The sequence below is a fragment of the Ambystoma mexicanum genome, chromosome 4q (assembly GCF_040938575.1).
Source record: "Ambystoma mexicanum isolate Mex_15411 chromosome 4q, UKY_AmexF1_1, whole genome shotgun sequence".
In the NCBI taxonomy this organism is placed as follows: Eukaryota; Metazoa; Chordata; class Amphibia; order Caudata; family Ambystomatidae; genus Ambystoma; species Ambystoma mexicanum.
The window spans coordinates 23,657,204-23,677,795 of record NC_090928.1 but is presented as its reverse complement, the minus strand read 5'-3'; the positions used below and the strand labels follow the sequence as shown (position 1 = coordinate 23,677,795).

The 20,592-nt window shown below is 46.8% G+C and overlaps 1 protein-coding gene across 2 annotated transcripts in view; it reads left to right on the top strand.

Annotated features, from left to right (window-relative positions):
- GPR137B (G protein-coupled receptor 137B) overlaps positions 1-20,592 on the top strand; it is a 694,226-nt gene that overhangs the window by 49,797 nt on the left and 623,837 nt on the right. For both annotated transcript variants that reach the window (XM_069607370.1, XM_069607371.1), the window contains exon 2: positions 19,023-19,072. In XM_069607370.1, the coding sequence (XP_069463471.1) occupies positions 19,023-19,072 (50 nt within the window). The remainder of the gene's footprint in view (positions 1-19,022; positions 19,073-20,592) is intronic.

Sequence of the window (20,592 nt, the reverse complement as noted above, 5' to 3'; positions counted from 1 at the left end):
GGTGTATAATGCATTTTAAAGGTTGAAGTTGGGGTCGCATTTACATAGTCATTTCGTTTTTAGCATTCATATTTAATGTATGCAGTGATGACTATTGCATTGAGAAAAATAATGAATTTCATGGTTTGGAGTTTATGCCATATTGTAGGTTCATTAGGTGGAATGAACTAATGGGGAAGTGACTGCTAGTCGGAGTGCAGAGTGTGTACGAACTTGTAAATGTGTGACAATGCATTTTAGGAAAATGTGCACAGTTTAAAACAAATATTGCACGTTTAACCTATTGAGGATTTTTAGGTTAAAAGTCTTTTGAGACTTTTGGACTATTAAGCGTTTAGGATTAATCCAAGCCATGGACAAGGAAATGAACTATGCTGGAGATGTTTCCGTTTAAAGTTGTAAGGTCTGAAGAAATGTCATCAGTAATAACCAAACACTCACTAGGGTGTGTTATGTGAATGCTTATTATATTTACACCACACTGTTCCTAATGCTGGCTGTGAATTTGAGGCCTGATGGAAGCTACATAATGGATATTACTGGTATGAGTGATGTGTGCAGAGTTCGTATTTAAATGAATTTAGTATGCCCATGAAGAGAGAAGGCACTCCGGTTCAATGGGTTGAGTGAAGATGACTTGCGTGTGATATGCAGGTGTTTTAGCGAGTGATAGGCACCGCTAAGGATAAGAGGTAGCGCCTCTGCATTTGGTTTATGAATGTTGCTGGAATGTTGCTTAGTGATAGCGCTTCCTATAGCAATGCTGGATTAGTGTGAGGTATTCACTACAGAGATTAGGGTGGTAGTGTCTCTGTTGAAGGTAACTGGAGGTAGCGCCTCCGTGTTAGTGTATGAGTATTGCTGGGTGGTAGGGTCTCCTATTCTAGCTTTAGGTTTAAGAGTGTTGGCACTACTGGGTCATGGAGGCAGAGGCTCCGTGTATGTACCCATTTCGAGGTAGCGCCTTTTTGGGTCATATTTTTGTTGAATAAAGTAAATCCTGGGGGTAACGCCCTTGCCAGGAGTATATGAGGGAATGGTATCTGAGATGTGCATTGAGGAGAAAGGGAGTTGTATGTATGGTGAACATGAGAACGGTAGTAGTGCACAGTTAGGAGAAGTCGATTCTTATCTTTAATTGACAGGTGATTCTGTTAGATGAAGTTGTGGTAGTGGTTCTGCAAGTAAAAGTTGTACTGGTTGGGGACGCCCTCTAGTAAACATATTGGCTAAAGGGAAATATGCTGTCCAAGATGAAGAGTTGTCTGATTAGTTGTTTTCTTTGTGTGTTATCTGTCAATCCTGGCCATGGTATTCTGAGGTTAGGATGATGGGATTGGTTAGTACTGCCATTGAGATGAGCGTTTAGGCCAACCCCATTGTTTTGTTGGTGGTCTTGGAGATGGCTGGCCAGCATCTTCAAGCTGTTGCAGGATCTGTATACCTTGGTGTGGTTGAGTGGGCTCTATTGGCCTAGTCCATTGATGTATCTGTTTGTATGTTCGTGATGTAGGCATAGTTGGTGATATTTCAGCGGTGGTTAGCGGTTTTATGAGTTCTCTTACTAGGTATGGTGATCCTGTTGTCATCCTGGATGTCTAGTACTGCGTCAGGATGGCAAGCTGTGCTTCAAGGTGGCAGCCTGGAGGCCCGCCTGTGGCAGGGGCGGGCGGAAGGATATAAGTTATTTTAGCGGGCATTTGGTTTGTAGGGTAGTCTTAGCCCTGTATAGGGGCTGGCATGTGTCTAGAGTGTGAGTCTAGAGTCTGTTCGTGGCAGGGATAGACAGAAGGTGATTTGTGTTATTATTGAGGGTGACCTGGTTATATGTAGGTGAAGTTTTGAATTGCATAACTGTGGGAGTACTTGTGAAGTTGTATGGTGGATGGTGGTGTGACTTGCCTACATGTTAAGTGCTTGTTGTTTGGGTAGGTGTTTCGGTAAGGAGGGAGATGTGTTATGATGTGCTTGTCTGAGTCTGCTGTAGGTGGTCATGTGTTCAGTGATGTCATACAAGTGTCAAGTGGAATGTTGATGTATGATTGTGAGAATGCTGTGTTGAGTGTTCTGTATTGTTTCAGTTGGTCCCTCCCTCCCTGGGTGATGGGTGCCGGTGACCTATTGTCCTATACCTGATGTCTTTATGTCCTGTAACATGTAACTTAAGAACTGGAAGTAAACTTATAAAGAAGCAAACTAAGCAAGTGTGGACCTGCCCCATTACATTGGCGACGAGGATCTCTGGAAAGAGGAACCCTCATGTAAATGAAGGGAAGGAAATGAGATGAGCGTAGCCCCACAGCAGAAAGCCCCGCCACAGACTGACTCCGCTCAGCAGCCCATAGCTCATTGGGAGTGCTGCGCACAGAGGGGCGAAAAGGGAGCTCATGAGGTGTGTAAGGATCTGGAAGAAGCCCATCATAGAAGGGGCCCCGGAACATTATGATGGATTTGTGGCCCGTTGGAGTGCTTGGTCCGGCCACGCTAGGAGCCGGGCAGCGCCGCCACTGATGAACCGAGCGTCGTTTCGCTCCTGCAGTGAAGAGGTTTCTGGGACCTGTAGTGCCGTTATGGAGATACCATGAAGGTGCTGAAAAAAAAAAAAAGATGTCCGTGCTTTGAGAGATGCTCGGGGGCCACTGGGGGCCATGGGTGCCGCGCGCGGCCATGCAAGCCCCCCCTGCGTTCCAGCTGTGTCGTTAGGCTGGAACGCATTGGATCAGCCCCTGCGCCATGTTCGGAGCTCCGGGGATGTCTCCTGCATTGTTTTTTTATTTTTATCAAAGACTTTATTGTTTTTGAAACATAGGAAAACAACTTAACAGTACATGCATCTCTCTGTGTATCAGGGCTGGGAGCTAGGGAGCAATCATACAATCAACATTTTCAGGAGGGGGTAAGGAAAGGAGAGAGAAGCAGGTAAAAAACTAAGAACAACAAAAGAGAGGAAAGAAAAAAGAAAAGACCCTTGGTAACTGGGACTGCCGTCTAGTGGTCCGTCAGACTTTGCCAAAACAGGAGTTACTCGTGGCACGATCAGTACGTTCCTGGATCGCTTCATTCGGCATCATGCGACCCTGTCCATTCTTAGCATCTGCCGTGTCTCACCTGACTTCTAGCTGGCGTCTTCCCAGCGGCTCCATATTTTGTTCGCTTTTTGCAGGCAGCCCCTTGCAGCATATACCCGATGTTCCATGTCAGCGCAGATGTCTACATCCACGACCCATTGGTCGTAGTCCGGAGTGCGTTCTGCGCCCCACAGTTGTGCTATATTCCGCCTGAGCACGGCCGTTGCAGTAGAACAGAGTATCTTTTCATACCGGGACAGGTCGGTTTCATTGGAGATCCCCAGAAGGAGATGTTTTGGGCATCTTTCTATTGTCTTGCCTATAACGCTGGATAGTTTGTCACAGCATTTCTGCCAGAGTTGTTGGATATTATTGCATTCCCATAGGATATGGAAGAATGTGCCTTCCTCACGCTTGCAGCGCAGGCAACGTGCGTCTGTCGTCTTCCCCCAACGGAAAAAGGCGACTCTTGGGTAGTAGACGCGGTGCAGGATCTTTAGTTGAACCAGTCTGAGTCTTGAAGAGATGGTTACCTTGCGCGGGTACATTAGGGCCTCCACCCAGTCTTCCGGCTGGAGCGATCCCACGTCCCGTTCCCATTTGGTCTTCAGGCTGGTTAGTTCTGGTGTCGCAAAGGATGTAATCACATTGTACATGGTGGTGGTGACTTTCCATTCCACCTGGTCCGATACCATATTGCGCTCAAGGGGTGGAGCTTTCCGGTATGTTCCGTATATTCTGTTGGTGGGTGCTCCACGCATGTTGCAGTTGCGTGTGGTGGTATCTTTCTGTGGCTGGGAGGGAAAATTCCTCTTGCAATGTTTCAAATGGTACAAGTTTGTCCTCCCGCAGCACAGCCCCAACGGTGGTGATTCCTCGTTGGACCCATTCGGGCCATCTAGGTAGCTTTTGTATTTCAGGAAGATGGCAATTGTTCCACAGGGGTTGGGCCAGTGTCAGTTTCCCATCCCATCCTAGGTGTCGTGTACCTCTTTCCATATTCTCACAATGTGTGTCGCCATATCTGGTTTCGGTGGGTGACCCAGGCTTCCGTAGAGATGTTCTAATGGTGCTGTTGTGTTGTGGGGGTTAATTGCTTTGATGTGCGGGAGTGTCCCATCTCCATGCAACATGTCATTGACCACCGTCAGCTGGCCGGCCCAGTAGTATGATTGCAGCCTGGGTAGTCCAATCCCTCCTTCCCATATGGACCTTTGGAGCGTGGAGAGAGCGATCCGCGGGTGCGCCCCTCCCCATAGCAGCTTTCTGAGGATGCAGTCGAGCTTATGGAATTCTTGCTGCGGGATATATAGAGGGGCGTTTTGCAGGATGTACAAGAATTTGGGGAGGGCAATCATTTTGAATAGTGCAGCTTTACCCAACAATGTCAATGAGATCCAGTTGCGGGTATCTTCTGCGAATCTTTTTACGAGTGGGGCAAGGTTCAGGGATGTATAGTCTGCAAGTTGCTGCATGATGCGTATCCCAAGATATTTGAACTGCTCCATTTCGATCTGGTAGGGGCCGTTCATTAGACTGGTTGCAGGCACACCCCCTATGGGGAATAGGATGGATTTGGCCCAGTTCACTCGTAGGCTGCTGAATGCCCCATATTGCTCCAGTATGCTCGTAACTCTGGAGCAGGAATTGGCTGGGTCCTTCAGGTAGATGAGCAGATCATCAGCATAGAGCGATACTCTGTCCTCCCAGGTTGCTGACCAGCGGAAGCCTTCCCATGTAGGTTTGTTTCTCAGGAGAATTGCCAGGGGTTCTATTGCGATCGCAAAGATCATGGCTGACAGTGGGCAGCCCTGCCTCGTTCCTCTCCCCAGCTCAAAGGGATCTGATTGCCATCCATTGATCCTGGTTCTGGCGGTTGGACAGTTGTATAGTAGGCGTACCCAGCTCATAAAGTTCTCGCCGAAACCCATACGGTGCATTATGACCCAGATAGCCTCCCATCTCACTGAGTCGAAGGCCTTTTCAAAGTCAATTGCAAGTAAGGCTAGGGGGCCTTGTATGCTGTGGGCTCTTTCCAGGGCTGAATATAGTCTGTAAAGGTTTGTGCGTGTTGATCTCTGTGGCATGAAGCCACACTGGTCCAGGTGTATCAGAGAGGGGATGACCAGTTGGAGGCGGTCTGCTAGTATTTTGGCCAGTATCTTTGTTTCGCTGTTGATAAGTGAGATAGGCCTGTATGAACTGCAGGTTTCGGGGGGGTTTGTCCGGTTTGGGTATCGCTATTATCGTTGCTTCACGTAGGTCAGGTGAGAGAATGCCCTTTTCACGTGCATACTGGTACATCCGTAACAGGTGTGGAGCGATCACATTGGTCCCCACCTTCCGCCATAGCTCGATCGGGAAGCCATTGGGACCCGGGGATTTGCCGGTTTGGAGGCTGGATATGGCACTCAGAATCTCGTCCTCCGTGACGTCTCTCTCCAGTAGTTCCTGCTGCGCCGCATTTAAGGTAGGGATGACTATTTCCTCCATGATCGAGGCATCCATTCGAGTCCTGGGTGCCCCGTAGAGTTCTGCGTAATACTCTGCAAAGCCTTGTGTTATGTCCTGGTCTGTTACGCGGGTGTTTTGCTCTCCTGTCTCCAGCCGCCAGACATGGCTACGCCCGTGCTCTTTCCTTTCCAGCCATGCCAGCATCTTCCCAGCTTTGTCTCCCGTTTCATAGATTCTCGCTCGCATCGCAGTATGTGCATGCCTTGCATTATCCATTGCTGTATTTTGGAGCTTCTTTTGTGCTCGAAGTAGGGTGCGATTTGTGTCCGGTGTGTCTTCGCTTATGTGCTTTTCCTCTGCCTGCTTCACTTGCTGTTCTGCTTCAAGTATTTTGCTAAGATGCTTTCTTTTTTTGGCAGTCGTCCATGATATTAGCTCGCCCCTTAGAGCTGACTTGTAGGCCTCCCACAGTGTCTCAGGGTTTGAAGCAGACTGTGTATTAAGCTCAAAGTATGTGTTTGTGCTCTCCTGGAGTTTATCCACTAGTTCGGGGTCCCCTAAGTAGTAGTTATTTAGTCGCCAGCTCGGCGGGGGAATCAGCCTGGATGTTGTGATTTTCAGTTCAAGCGAGGAGTGGTCAGATATGCCCCTAGGAAGCAGGTCTGTTTCCTGTACCTTCTGTAATTCAGAGGCCGGGACGAAAAAATAGTCCAGCCTAGATAGGGAGGCGTGTGTCCCTGTATGGAAAGAGTATTCCCTAGTGTCTGGGTGGAGTTCTCTCCATGTGTCACATAGACCCAGTGCATTGGTGAATGTGGCGAGTCGGGTAGTTGCGTTGGGGTTCCTGCTGCGTAAGTGTGAGCGGTCCAAAGTTACGTTCATGACTTTGTTGAAGTCTCCACCCAGAACCAACAGGTTGGAAGTGTCGTTTGTGATCAGCGGGGCAATATCTGTGAGCAGTTGGTCTAGTTGGGTTGGTGGTGCGTAGATGGCCAACAGTGCGATGGATTGATCCCACAGCGTGCCCGTCACATATACGTATCTGCCGCCAGTGTCCAGGCACACTGTGGTAAGTTGGAAAGGGAGGTTTTTGTGTATCAGGACCATGACTCCCCTTGATCCCATTGTAAAGCCTGAGTGGAGTGTCAGTTTGTAGTTTGTGCGTTTGAACAGGGTGCATTCCGTGCCCGCAAGATGGGTCTCAGTCAGAAGCACTATGTCTGGTGCCCGTCTATTAAGGAATTGCCTAACCAGGCGCCGTTTGATTGCGTTGCCGAGGCCATTGACATTCCACGTCATGAGCCGGAGTGTTCTGAGGGCGTTAGCAGTGTTAGGTGATGCCATGTCTGCTTATGGAAGTGGATATGTGTGCTGCTGATGACGATGCATCGCGTCTCGCGAGCTTGTGCCCATAAGTTGTGATCGTACTGATTGGTCCTGATATGTTTCGTGTCTGACGTGTCCCGTGTGTAATTAAACTTAACAAACCCGTTACCCCCCACCCCATACTCCTCCCAACTAGAAGCATCGGTCTCCTGAACCTAGAAAACCACGGGTGTCAACTGGACACCTTACATGCAATAAACTCAACTTGTGTACGTATGCTAGTCCCTGGCGGTGTGCGATCAGGGGTTAGCACCGCTGGGACTACTCTCTGATGTGTCTCTTGGGGGGGGGGCCCCTCTAACGTGTGGCTGCGAGTCGTCCCCGCGGCCGCAATTTTAGGAAGTGTATTGATTCGTGCCAGCAGGTACGGTTTGTGGATTGTGTTAGGGTAGTGCATTGTGTACTCACTGGTATACTGCTGGGCGTCCCCAGGAGTGGTGTCAGGGGTCATCCATCGCTGTCCTCTGGTAGGTCTTGTTCCGGGGGCAGTCGGGGTGCATGTTGTTGGTCGGGGGCGGTCTGTTGTTTCTTCCCCTGCTGGCTCGGGGAGTTGACCAGTCCCCCTCTATATGTTGTTCCGCCCAGTGCCATGCTTCCTTCGGATCACTGAAATGGATTGATGTGCTATAGTAGATATGGAATGGATAGTAGATCTTAAGCTGTGCTGGGAAAAGTAGGCCATATTTGACCCCCAATGTTTGCAGGTGCTTTTTAAGTTGGTGGAAAGACTGCCTCGCTTTCTGCACCTCTCTCGTGTAGTCCGGAAAGAAGGTGATCCTTGCGCCGTTAAAGGTGATCGGGCCTTTGGTCCGTGCCAGTTGCAGTAGGGCGTCTCGGTCCCTGTAATTTAAGAATCTCACAATTACTGTGCCTGGTGGCGCCCCTGGTGTCGGTCTACCTGTGGGTACTCTATGTGCTCGTTCTATAGAGAAAAACTTGGAGAATGAGCTCAGGTCATATAGGTCTGTTAGCCATTGTTCAAGGAAGAGCTCCATGCAGGCGCCTTCAGCTTTCTCAGGTATGCCAATTATGCGCACGTTATTGCGCCTTGAGCGGCCCTCACCATCTTCAACTAGGCTTTCCAGCAGTTTGAGTTTCGAAGTGACGCTTCTGAGCTGGTGTTGCATGTCACGTACTCCATCTTCTGTAGTCGAGATGCGCTGTTCGACTTCGCCAGTATGCGCTGTCAGCTTTTGGAGATCATGTCTGAGGAGGGACACGTCCAGACTTATCCCATCCATTTTCTGCTCCATTGACGTGCGGGAGTCCGCAATGGCGGCCATGATGTCCCTCAGAGAGATTGCGTTGTCCGGTTGCCCTTCCTCCAGGGTGACCGGATGGTAGTCGGGGACCTGTGTCGAAGGGATTGTATATTGCTCCATTCTGCTCTGTGTCGGGAGTTTCTTAACTTTATCTTTCCCCATTCTCTCCGATGCGTCCCAAGGCCACTGCAGTAGTTTAGTGAGGTGCGTTGTGGCCGCACACGCTTGATTAGGTTGCACAATTGCGCCAGGGTACAGATGATCCCAGGCGGTGTTTGGCAGCTTCACAGGGCGGTCATTCGGTGTCGGTGTTCTTTGCGGGCTACCCAGGGTTGTTTTGCCTGGCTAACCAGGGCAGTTTTATGCTGATCTCTTCTCCCCCTCTTTGCTTCTATTGACGGGCTGTTGGTGTGGGCAATGTTCGGACTCGGGTATGTCCCGCTCCTGCTCAGTTTCGTTGGTTGAGAGACTGATTCTACCGCCTGCAGCACTGACAAGGTAGCGGCGGATGAGACGGTAATTTATAGTTATTAGGCACCCGCTCCGCGTTACGGGTGCGCCGTGCGCTGGGCTCGGGGGAAGTACGATCCTGTAGATAGTGCCGCTGTGAACGTATTATGGCCGGAGCCGCAGTCCGCTCCGTTGCTACACTGCTTCCACCCCGAGTACGTACTGTATTCTCCCAGGTTCCTCGTCTTCCAGTGGCGTCTCCAGCGGTATGCTGTGGTGAGTCTCCCTCGTCCGCGCAGCGGGCTGTGCTGGCTCGCAGTCCCCGGCGGCGGGCACTGGCTGTCGATACGCGTCGCCCCACGCTTGACAATGCGTGCGGAGGGGCGGAAAGTCAAATTGCAGTCAGGTGCGAGTCACCGGTTTCAGCGCCGTCCTCTCGTACCCCACGAGGGGTGGTTGCAGCTCACTGTGTGGCCCGGCCAGGGCCCAGGAGATACGCGGTGGCCATTTTGATTGCAGCAGCATTTCAAAACGTGGCCTCAGACCAGAGTCGATGTTTCTCCTCCTCACGTATGCGTTTTGTCCCCAAAATTTACCAGGATGTAGAGCAGATCCTCCGCATTCCGTACGTTTGCTTATTCTTAGTCCATCTTGTCGAAATCAGGCAGGATGTTTCAGGATTATGTGGCGGCTCGCGGAGCGGTGCAGATTCACGTCTGCATCGTCTCGTAGCTGGCCACGCCCCCGTCTCCTGCATTGTTGGTGTGAAATTAGAAGAGAGGCCCTCGCAACGTGCTTTGCCGTCACAACGCGCATCAAGGAAGTGGAAGGAGTTCCATTGGAACGAAGTACTTTCATTTCATTTCCTCCGGAGTGGAAGAGTTCACAGCAGCAGGAGTTCTTTCTATATTGGAGCAAATGAATACATAAACGCTCGCTTCAAGGAGATGAGGCAGCAATAGACTGCTTTAGGACATGGAAAATAACGTTTGTTTCATGGATGGAAACTGCGGTGGACTGACAGAAAAAGTTTTTATTTATGAGGTACTGTTATATTTTTTTTACATCTTTGCGGCATCCATGCGATACATGGCACTTTGTTTTATGTAAGGACCGCCGCTCCTGGAATTTCAAGAACAGATGGAGTTTGTTATTGGAGCAGGGTGTCCTGTGTTAGTTGCCAGAAGAAATGTAGAGCACGGTGCTATTGAAGGATTTATGGTTTATGCTCGGTTTTAACAGTGCCTGGGGGCCGATGGCACATTGACTTTGAAGAGTACAGAGTTTTAAGTGAAATGAAGCATTTCAGATTAATTGTTAACATGTTTGTTTTCAGGAGTAAATGCTGCGGTGTATAATGCATTTTAAAGGTTTGAAGTTGGGGTCGCATTTACATAGTCATTTCGTTTTTAGCATTCATATTTAATGTATGCAGTGATGACTATTGCATTGAGAAAAAGAATGAATTTCATGGTTTGGAGTTTATGCCATATTGTAGGTTCATGAGGTGGAATGAACTAATGGGGAAGTGACTGCTAGTCGGAGTGCAGAGTGTGTACGAAGTTGTAGATGTGTGACAATGCATTTTAGGAGAATTTGCACAGTTTAAAACAAATATTGCACGTTTAACCTATTGAGGATTTTTAGGTTAAAAGTCTTTTAAGACTTTTGGACTATTAAGCGTTTAGGATTAATCCAAGCCATGGACAAGGAAATGAACTATGCTGGAGATGTTTCCATTTAAAGTTGTAAGGTCTGAAGAAATGTCATCAGTAATAACCAAGCACTCACTAGGGTGTGTTATGTGAATGCTTATTATATTTACACCACACTGTTCCTAAGGCTGGCTGTGAATTTGAGGCCTGATGGAAGTGACATAATGGATATCACTGGTATGAGTGATGTGTGCAGAGTTCGTATTTAAATGAACTTAGTATGCCCATGAAGAGAGTAGGCACTCCGGTTCAATGGGTTGAGTGAAGATGACTTGCGTGTGATATGCAGGTGTTTTAGCGAGTGATAGGCACCGCTAAGGATAAGAGGTAACGCCTCTGCTTTTGGTTTATGAATGTTGCTGGAATGTTGCTTAGTGATAGCGCTTCCTATAGCAATGCTGGATTAGTGTGAGGTATTCACTACAGAGATTAGGGTGGTAGTGTCTCTGTTGAAGGTAACTGGAGGTAGCGCCTCCGTGTTAGTGTATGAGTATTGCTGGGTGGTAGGGCCTCCTATTCTAGCTTTAGGTTTAAGAGTGTTGGCACTACTGGGTCATGGAGGCAGAAGCTCCGTGTATGTACCCATTTCGAGGCAGCGCCTTTTTGGGTCATATTTTTGTTGAGTAAAGTATATCCTGGGGGTAGCGCCCTTGCCAGGAGTATATGAGGGAATGGTATCTGAGATGTGCACTGAGGAGAAAGGGAGTTGTATGTATGGTGAACATGAGAAGGGTAGTAGTGCACTGTTAGGAGAAGTCGATTCTTATCTTTAATGGACAGGTGATTCTGTTAGATGAAGTTGTGGTAGTGGTTCTGTAAGTAAAAGTTGTTGTACTGGTTGGGGACGCCCTCTAGTAAACATATTGGCTAAAGGGAAATATGCTGTCCAAGATGAAGAGTTGTCTGATTAGTTGTTTTCTTTGTGTGTTATCTGTCAATCCTGGCCATGGTATTCTGAGGTTAGGATCATGGGACTGGTTAGTACTGCCATTGAGATGAGCGTTTAGGCCAACCCCATTGTTTTGTTGGTGGTCTTGGAGATGGCTGGCCAGCATCTTCAAGCTGTTGCAGGATCTGTATACCTTGGTGTGGTTGAGTGGGCTCTATTGGCCTAGTCCATTGATGTATCTGTTTGTATGTTCGTGATGTAGGCATAGTTGGTGATATTTCAGTGGTGGTTAGCGGTTTTATGAGTTCTCTTACTAGGTATGGTGATCCTGTTGTCATCCTGGATGTCTAGTACTGCGTCAGGATGGCAAGCTATGCTTCAGGGTGGCAGCCTGGAGGCCCGCCTGTGGCGGGGGCGGGCGGAAGGATATATGTTATTTTAGCGGGCATTTGGTTTGTAGGGTAGTCTTAGCCTTGTATATGGGCTGGCATGTGTCTAGAGTGTGAGTCTAGAGTCTGTTTGTGGCAGGAATAGACAGAAGGTGATTTGTGTTATTATTGAGGGTGACCTGGTTATATGTAGGTGAAGTTTGGAATTGCATAGCTGTGAGAGTACTTGTGAAGTTGTATGGTGGATGGTGGTGTGACTTGCCTACATGTTAAGTGCTTGTTGTTTGGGTAGGTGTTTCGGTAAGGAGGGAGATGTGTTATGATGTGCTTGTCTGAGTCTGCTGTAGGTGGTCAAGTGTTCAGTGATCTCATACAAGTGTCAAGTGGAATGTTGATGTATGATTGTCAGAATTCTGTGTTGAGTGTTCTGTATTGGTTCAGTTGGTCCCTCCCTCCCTGGGTGATGGGTGCTGGTGACCTATTGTTCTATACCTGATGTCTTTATGTCCTGTAACATGTAATTTAAGAACTGGAAGTAAACTTATAAAGAAGCAATATACGCAAGTGTGGACCTGCCCCATTACACATATCATATCATAGCATGCATTGTCTGCTCTTTAATATAAATATATGAAGAACATGGGTTGTTAGCATACACTATACATCTCATAGATGGGGCATACAGTGCTCCTCTGTAGCTTACATTTAGCAACTTTGACACATTAAAGTGCCTTTCATCCATTATATTTTATATGGTGATTCCACAAAATAAAATTAGAATCGTGTGACATTGTATTGATCACAGTGACTGCAAGGTTTCACCTGTGTATGAGCACGCTATAAATAAAATATCATATCCATTATCTTTAGCGTAATGACTAGTATAATAATTACACGAGAGAGAATGCAGCTTGACCTTGAAAATCCGAGCCATATCAGAGAGCCACTAATGCACTAAAGCAGGGCTAATGCAGCTTCTAACTTCATTGGAGGAAATTCAGAAGCTACATTACTTCTTCATCACTCTTCCTCGTCCCAGTCCTTACCTAATGAGGCCTCCAGCATCAGGCATAGGAAACCCTGTGAAATGGTCAAAAAAAGAAACATAAAACTCAGAGGGCTTACTAGTCCCTCCCCTTCTGGTGGGCAGGATATATTGCCAGCCGATCCACCAGCAGGTCCATTTCTTTCCTGTCCCTTGAGGACATGGACTCTGTGATGTCACTGGAAGAAGGTGATTATGGGAGCCCATATGACCCCACCTTGTGCATGTCCTGATCTCAATGAGGGGACCTAACTTCCTGCTCTTCTTCTGGCCTATCTAGGTCTCCTTTGCCTGGGAAACTCGGTGTGCAGGTCTCGCCATGGCCAGCCAGCACCTGGGTCTATCCCATGAAGTAGAGGATCCCCATGGCCCTCTATATGCTGGCCTCTTGGGGAAACCTCCTCTACAGAGGAGAGGAGGATGTCAGTGCTGTTCCAAGGAAGAGAAGGACTAGGAGTAATAAAGATTATTGGTAAGTAATCAGAGCAATAACTCTAGCCTCTGTGGTCAGATACTAAGCTCCAGGCGGGCCCAGTGGCCCACCTCACAAAGAGGAGTGCCTGACCTCTATCTCACTATCAGCAGTCGGGAATACAGGAAGAGAAGCCCCATGATCTGCTGTACGCCCTCTTTGTGGGGAGACCTCCTCCACCCGTGCTTCATTGGTGGCGCTTCCTGCCCCCCGGCTGGTGAGGTGTAAGCTGCTCCCTCACCAGATCTACAACGGACAAGCCTTGGTGGGTTAATTAACATGTGGTGGTGTGGGACTGCCGAAGCTCCCGGGTGTGCATGTAGTCAGCCCACAAAGTAAAAAGGAGGTGAGTGAAACTGAATGTTTGAGTGCTGTTCCAGGAAGAGAGTGTCCTAAGAATGCATTGTGATAGTAGGAGAAGGTCCAGATCCCTCTGTAGGAGAAGGGAAAGAATCAGGGTTCAGGAGGAGGGATCCAGAAGTACATACCCTTGTTGCAAAAGGAAGCGCCCCCCCCCAAGATGTCGGCTAGGGATCATCTTGGTCCAGTGGCCCCTACTCATCTTCAGTGTCAATGACTTTGTCTGCTACAGAGTTAAATGACCTTATTAGTGAGACAGTGAATGCTGCCATGTATGCCTGGCCTCCCCTTCTGTGTCCTGAACAGACTTTGGGGTGGAACGGAGTTCCGATGGTACGGATATCGAGCCTGAGTGGGACATGACTAGGAGATTCATGAGGAACAAGGTGGTGGAGGAGGTCATAGCCCGTCTTCTATTGAACCTACTCCTCACAGATTAAAAGGCTCCTATAGTGGGAGAGGCCATGCAGGATGCCTACATTCATTTCTTCACAACGCCTCCAGCCAGGCTGACATTCCTACAGAGCATGCAGAACCTTGTTATCAGGAAATGGAGTGAGTCCTAGAAGGCAGCCATACCCAGAGGGTGGTCTGGGCTTTATCCCATTCAGGGGTCTGGCACTGAATTTCCAGATACATCAGAAGGTAGACTCACTACTTCCTTGTTTGTGGGACATTCTTCGATGGAATCTCAAGACATGTTACATCTTAACCCATTGACAGAAAGGTTGAAAGTGCGCCGAAGTGAGCAAATGGGGTCTCTAAGTTTACCCTGAGAGCAAACACCTGGGCTACACCACTCAGTCGCTACGTAAGGATTTCCACCTGCTGGTCTCGCTTTTGGAGGAAAGGGCAGCTTGTGCTGACATGCTGGAGATCCCGCAGAAGGAAATCATGTTCTGTTCGTACATTTTCCACAACCTCTTCAGGTCTATCACCCTTCAGACCATCTCAGTAGTGACGCTAGAAGACAAGTTTGGCTCCATATTTTTAAGTGAGAGGCTTCACGGAGAGCCATCTTGGTCTGCTCCTGTTTGCCCACCTGTTGGGGGAACTAGTTAAGGAATCCCAGAATGGGAATACGTTGTCTTCCTTGATTAAACCCAAGACATCTACTTCCCATCTGGTAGGCTACAGTACAGGTATCAGTCCCACAGAGACATTTCAGGAAGCCAGAGGTTCACAGAGATTATGTTTTCAGGGCAGTAGTGCCTTTAAGGCTATCTCTGCCACAGCTAAGGCTGCCCTGCCCCTCTGCCGTCCAAACTGCATGCTGGCTCCCAGTCCATCTCCTCCCAGATGCCTTGGCCATGGGGATGTCCCCTCCTGGACCTTTAACCCATGTTACCATGTCTTTGATACCTGGGTCCAGGACATTGTTTAAGGGGGCTACTGCATCAAGGTCCTTTGTTTTCCCCCAGACTCAGGGTTGAGGACTACATCTTGGCCCAGAACACTCTGAACAGGTTGGCTCTTCAGGAGGGTATCTGTGATGTACTGCACAAAGGAGCTGTGGTTACAATCCTGCACAAGGAGAGGTACTTGATTGTTTTCATACTGTTTCTTATAGAGAAGCCATCAGGGTCCCAGAGACCAATCATAGACCTCAAGAAGGTGAATGGCTTTGTCAAGGGCATTCTATTCGGTATGGAGACTCTTCAGGGCCTCATATCATTACCCCAGGGGAGTCTCGACATTAGTGGACCTCAAAGACACCTATGGCCATTTGCTTATTCATCTTGGTCACCAGAGTTCCATCTGCTTTACTGTGGAGGCTATGGAACTTCATTACAGGTGTTCCCCGTTCATGCTAATCTTGCTCCAAGAGTCTTTACCAAGGTCCGGGCCCTCCTGTTGGTTTCCTACACCGGAGGGGTATTGCACTCCATCCTTACCTAGACGATTGGTTAATACATGTTTGTTTCTTCTCAGTTCCCAGAATATGGAGGTGGTCTGCTCTGCCCTGACCTTCTTCGAGTGGCTGCTGAACTCGAAGAAGTCGTCCCTTCTTCCAACACAGAGATTGGAGTTTGTGGGGGCCTGTTTGACACAGTAAGAGCATTGGTTTCCCTTCCTCTGATGAGGGCATCAATGCTACAGCCCTAAATTGCGACTCTCTTGAGATCCGGAAGGGCTCCTGCTCACAGTGACTGACTGTTAAGGGTTATCTGGCGGCAACAGCGTTTGTCATCCCCTGGTACAGACATCATCTCAGGCTCCTGATGAACCACATTCTGGACCATTGGCAGGACTACAGATGTTGGGTGCAAATGTCAGCATAGTCAGCTAGTCAAGTATAATGGTGCATGTCCAACTCCAATATCCTTGTTGGGCTTCCCATTGCTCCTCCTCTACTGGTAATTCTCACAACAGATGCCAGCCAGAGAGGCTGGGGGGTGGAGTGGGCATCTGCGATCAGCTACCTTCTCAGGCAGGTGGCCATCAACGGAAGGCTAGAGAGCCACCAATTAGAGGGCACTCTGCATTTTGAGAGGCCCTCCAGCACTTGCCCCACAGGAGAAGACTGTGCTTGTATGCGCAGACAACCAGGTTACAATGTCTTACATCAACCAGCAGAGGGGACGAGATCCCGGTCACTGCTAGGAGTTGCTTCCCTGACCATGGTTTGGGAAGAGTGGCACACTCTCTCTTTGAGAGCGGCCTATCTCCCAGGCACCCTGAACAGCTGTGAGAGCGGTGTGCTCTCAGCCACCAATGTCCCTCCTCAGTGGAGTTCTCTCAGCCATTCCAGACCTTCCAGTTGGCCTGCTCTCATCTAGGATTGCCAACTGTTGACCTATTTTTTCATAAATGGACACTCTGCTTCCACAGTTCTCCTCACTGACCTGGGATCCAGGAGCCATGGGTGTGGATACCATGCCATCAAGTTGGCCCTGTTCCTGTCCCTATGCATTCCCTCTCTTCCCTCTCCTCCAGGAGCTCCTGCTGTGCATATGAGAGAAAGGTCTTGGATCATTCTTATTGCCCTCTGCTGGCAGAGAAAGGTGTGTTTTTCCATCCGGATGGTACGTAGGTCCTCGGCTCCCTTGTCTGATGCTGAGGATTTTACAACCTGTCTGCTTAGGTGATGAGCTCACAGGCCTGGTTTTAGGTCTTCCTTTCCTCTGGGACCTCCTGGTGGTACTTTGGTCACTCTTGGTTGCTTCATTTAAGCCACTGAAGTCGACCCCCATTGCTCTCCTTTCCTACAAATGTCATTTCCTGGTGGCCATTTTATCGACTAGGTAACTGGGTATTTGGGGGCTCTCATCTGTAGTCCTGGCTTCCTTATGTTTGCACCCGAGGGACTTATATTGCGGCCCTCTTCACTGTTCCACCCTAAAATTCTGTCGTATTTTCATCTCCATGAGGATTTTATCCTTCCCACCGTGGGCCCAAATGACCTGACAGCTCTTCCCGGTCAGAGTGTACCTAGACAGAAAGTCTGAATGCAGGACCGGTGATCATTTCTTTGAGTACTTTGGTCTCAGGCATGTGGGGAGAAAACCTTCCTGCTACCCTGAGTCGGTGGATCCACAGCACCATTAGATTGTCCTACCAGGGGTTTGAGGATTCTCCCTCTGGCACAGTGTTAGGGCGCTCCCCAAGGGCTATGGCTGCTTCTTCCTTTGGTTGCTGCTTAATGAGCACCGATGGATGATATCTGTGTGGTGGCAATACGGTCTTCATCTGACATGTTCATCAGGCTCCCCAAATTGTATATGGGTCTCCACTCGAGCCACCTTTGGTTCTGCATTTCTGTCTTGAATTAATGATTGAATTTTATTATTAAAGAACATTTTGCACTGCTGCTGGTTGGTGTGCTTTTTAAATATATGGTTATACATTTTCATAAACCTAATACACCACAAATAAAGTTCAAAAACAGAATGAGACGAACCCTGACTCCTCCTAAATTCCTCGTTCAAAACTAAATTGTTTAATGTGTACATATACATCAGCCTATTGTAAGCAATAAAAGTCCCAGTAATAACTGTCAGTTCAAAACCATATTGCCGTCTATGATCACAGTACCTTGTCAATGTTAATTTGCATTTAAATCTCTGTAACAACTTAACTGTACTTGGCTACTCTATCACGTTGCCTAGATCGAAGTTAGAGTTTCCGAACTTAAAGCAAATTGCCTAATTGCACTTGTCCAATCATGAGTTTATGGTGCTTATCATCGGTTGAGGACGTGTGTTTGTTTAATAGTAGTCCCCAATCCATAGATAAAGTGTCTGCCCCATCTGAATTAGTCTTTCTAGATAAAGCTTTTCTTCAGCCAGGACCCATCATTTTTAACCATTGGTCAATCAGCTGACCTTTTGGGCATTTCCAGGAGATCGCTATTCGTCTCGTGGCAAAGAGGATTAGAAAAGAGGTTATTTTTTTCTTTCACTTTTCCGTTTTGCCTGTCGGTAAAACCCCCAATATACAAGAGAATGGTGACTTGGGAAAGAAGCATGAGTCAATGTATAAGTTCTAGCCATTACAGCTTGCCAGAATCCCTGGATCAACGGGCATTAGCATATCATATGCCAAAATCCTGTGTGTTCATGACAACATCTGAGACACTCGTGAGATAGATCTGGGTTAAAGGTATGTAGTTTCACCGAGGTTAAATAAACTCTGTGAAGGAAATTAAACTGGATTCGTTTTAATCTTGCATTTCCAGACACTTTCTGTATTAAAGATAAAACTTTCGAGCAGACTCGGCCTTCTATTGGAGCACCTAAATTAGACTCCCATTCCACTATTATTTGAATCCCTGGGGTACTCTTCCAATTAGTAAATTTTTATAGATTTTGGAAAAGATACTCTTTTCTGCTCCCACAGAAAAGAGCCTTTTCAAAATCGTGGTAATCTTACCTCCTGGAATGACAGGACGTGCCGTGGGTTCGACTGGCACTAAATCTCTCCACTAGTTTCCTTTCCCTGAGGCAGGTGGCCTCACAAGGTAAGGATTGTGACAAGGAAGAAAGCTACTCCGTATAATGGGATTGCGTAATCAGGGCATTACCACCAGATTGTTAGTGTTTCAAAATGCAGGTAGCAGTGGCTGCTTTCCTAAAGTCCTGTATGTGATATTCATAAATTAAACATTCTGCAAAATGGTGCCAGAGTGCTGTTGGTCGACATGGTTGACTAAATGAATTCCAAAGGAAAAATACATGTGCAAGTTATTGATATTGAGTCTTTTACTTATCTACTTTATCAGTGATGCAATCCATGCTTATCAACGATCAACAAACGACTGTTTATTGTTATGCTACAAAGCAGATTTCCAACGTGTTCCCTTTTTGACTTCATGACTAACTTCACTGGACGCCAGTATCTAAACTTCTCTATAGAAGAGTTAATTTGTTAATGTAGTGTTGTTTACGATATTATTATGGGGGCAATGTTATGTTTCAAAGTCTGGCAAATGTGGAAAATACAATAAAGAGACACTTAGATGGTATAGGTAAAATATACTTATGGACCAGTCGTATGACTGCAATACTAAGTATTACAAGTTTTGTTTTGTAGGTGATTTTCAAAGCCAAAGCAAAGTATTCTCCAGAATTGCTGAAATATAGGTAAGAAAGCATCTATATACAAAAGAGTAATTGTCAATAAGCAAGGGCAGGAAGCCCTTAAAGACTGAGTTTGAGAAAATATTTATTATGTCCATTTATGATTATCCATATCGCAGGAAGACATTCTCCTATTGATGTCTAGCATGTGCAAGATGTTATTTGGTTCTCCAGAGCAAGGACACATGTACAGTCATATATATTTTTTTAAAAGAAAGCATACTTGGGAATGTTGATAACTTAAAGTAGCATGATACAGGTTTTAACTGCTCATGCTGTGATATGTGGGCAGTACAATATTGATAGGCATGCTTCAATATATTGTGTTGCATCTAACTAACTGGGAGATCATAACACATGCAATCTTACATGCATATGCAATTAAGAAATTGGTTTAGAAAGTTCATTTTGGATGGTAAGTTTTAGGGAAAATGTTCACAATCGTGTGTTTAAGGTTTACAGGCACCTTTCTAATCCTAGAGAAACAGTTTTTTTTTTTAACTTTCTGAGTGGTAGGAGTTGTCAAGCAGTCAGTCAACTCTTAGGAGGGGAGCAGGTTAGATTATATAGGGTAACACAGTATTACATTGAATTAAAATATGACTAGACAGAGGTTTTGATTACAATATCCCCAATGTTACATCAATTTGTTTCCAGAACCCAGTGCACGAAGACGTTTTATGCTATTCCGTCTAAATTTGTTCAAAACTAAAGACCGTTTACAAACATGGAAATGTAACAAAAACATAAACCTCAGATTCTGTAGAAAGGAACTAGAGTCGCTGAAACATTTAGTGTTATTTTGTAACAATTTTCGGAACGAAAGAACTTTGCTTTTGGGACCTTGGGGGGCTATCCACTCTTCGTTGTGTGCGGAAGAATGGTGGGGTCATATGTTTAATGGTATTGACCTAAAATTGTTAATTCCGCTGACACAATTTCTAGCAACAATTGAATATCAGTTAAACATGGTTTCTGACGCTTTGGAAATGAACAAAGGGCCATTGGGCATCTAGAAGGCCGATGAAATGAAGGAAAGGGAGGTGGTGATCCTGAATGTAGTGTGGTGGGGATTGTTGATGTATGTACATTTTTTTAAAGGTTTATAAAAAAAAATGTATAAAAAAAATTTAAAAAATTAAAAATATCCTTTACATCTCATTAAATATAAGTAAGTTATGTTGTGCAGGTTACAGATATGTAATACAGTCCGGACAGTGTCTTGAAGTCATCTATAGAACTTTACTTTTACTGATTTTTAGGGTCAACCGAGACCTTCTGATGAAAGGGTTTTGACACTTCTACACTAGTGTAACCTATAAACTTGTATAGGTTCAACCAGAATTCGGTCTCCCATAGGAAAGTACAGAGCAGACTGACTGGATACTGATTGGCAGAACAGGCTTGGTCCTGATGTTGAACGCTACACCATGATAAGAATAGGGCCCAATGTTCGAAATAGGGCCTGATGCTAGTGATAGAGCTTTGCTTCAGGATAGCTCCAGACTCTTTCTGAAGGCTAA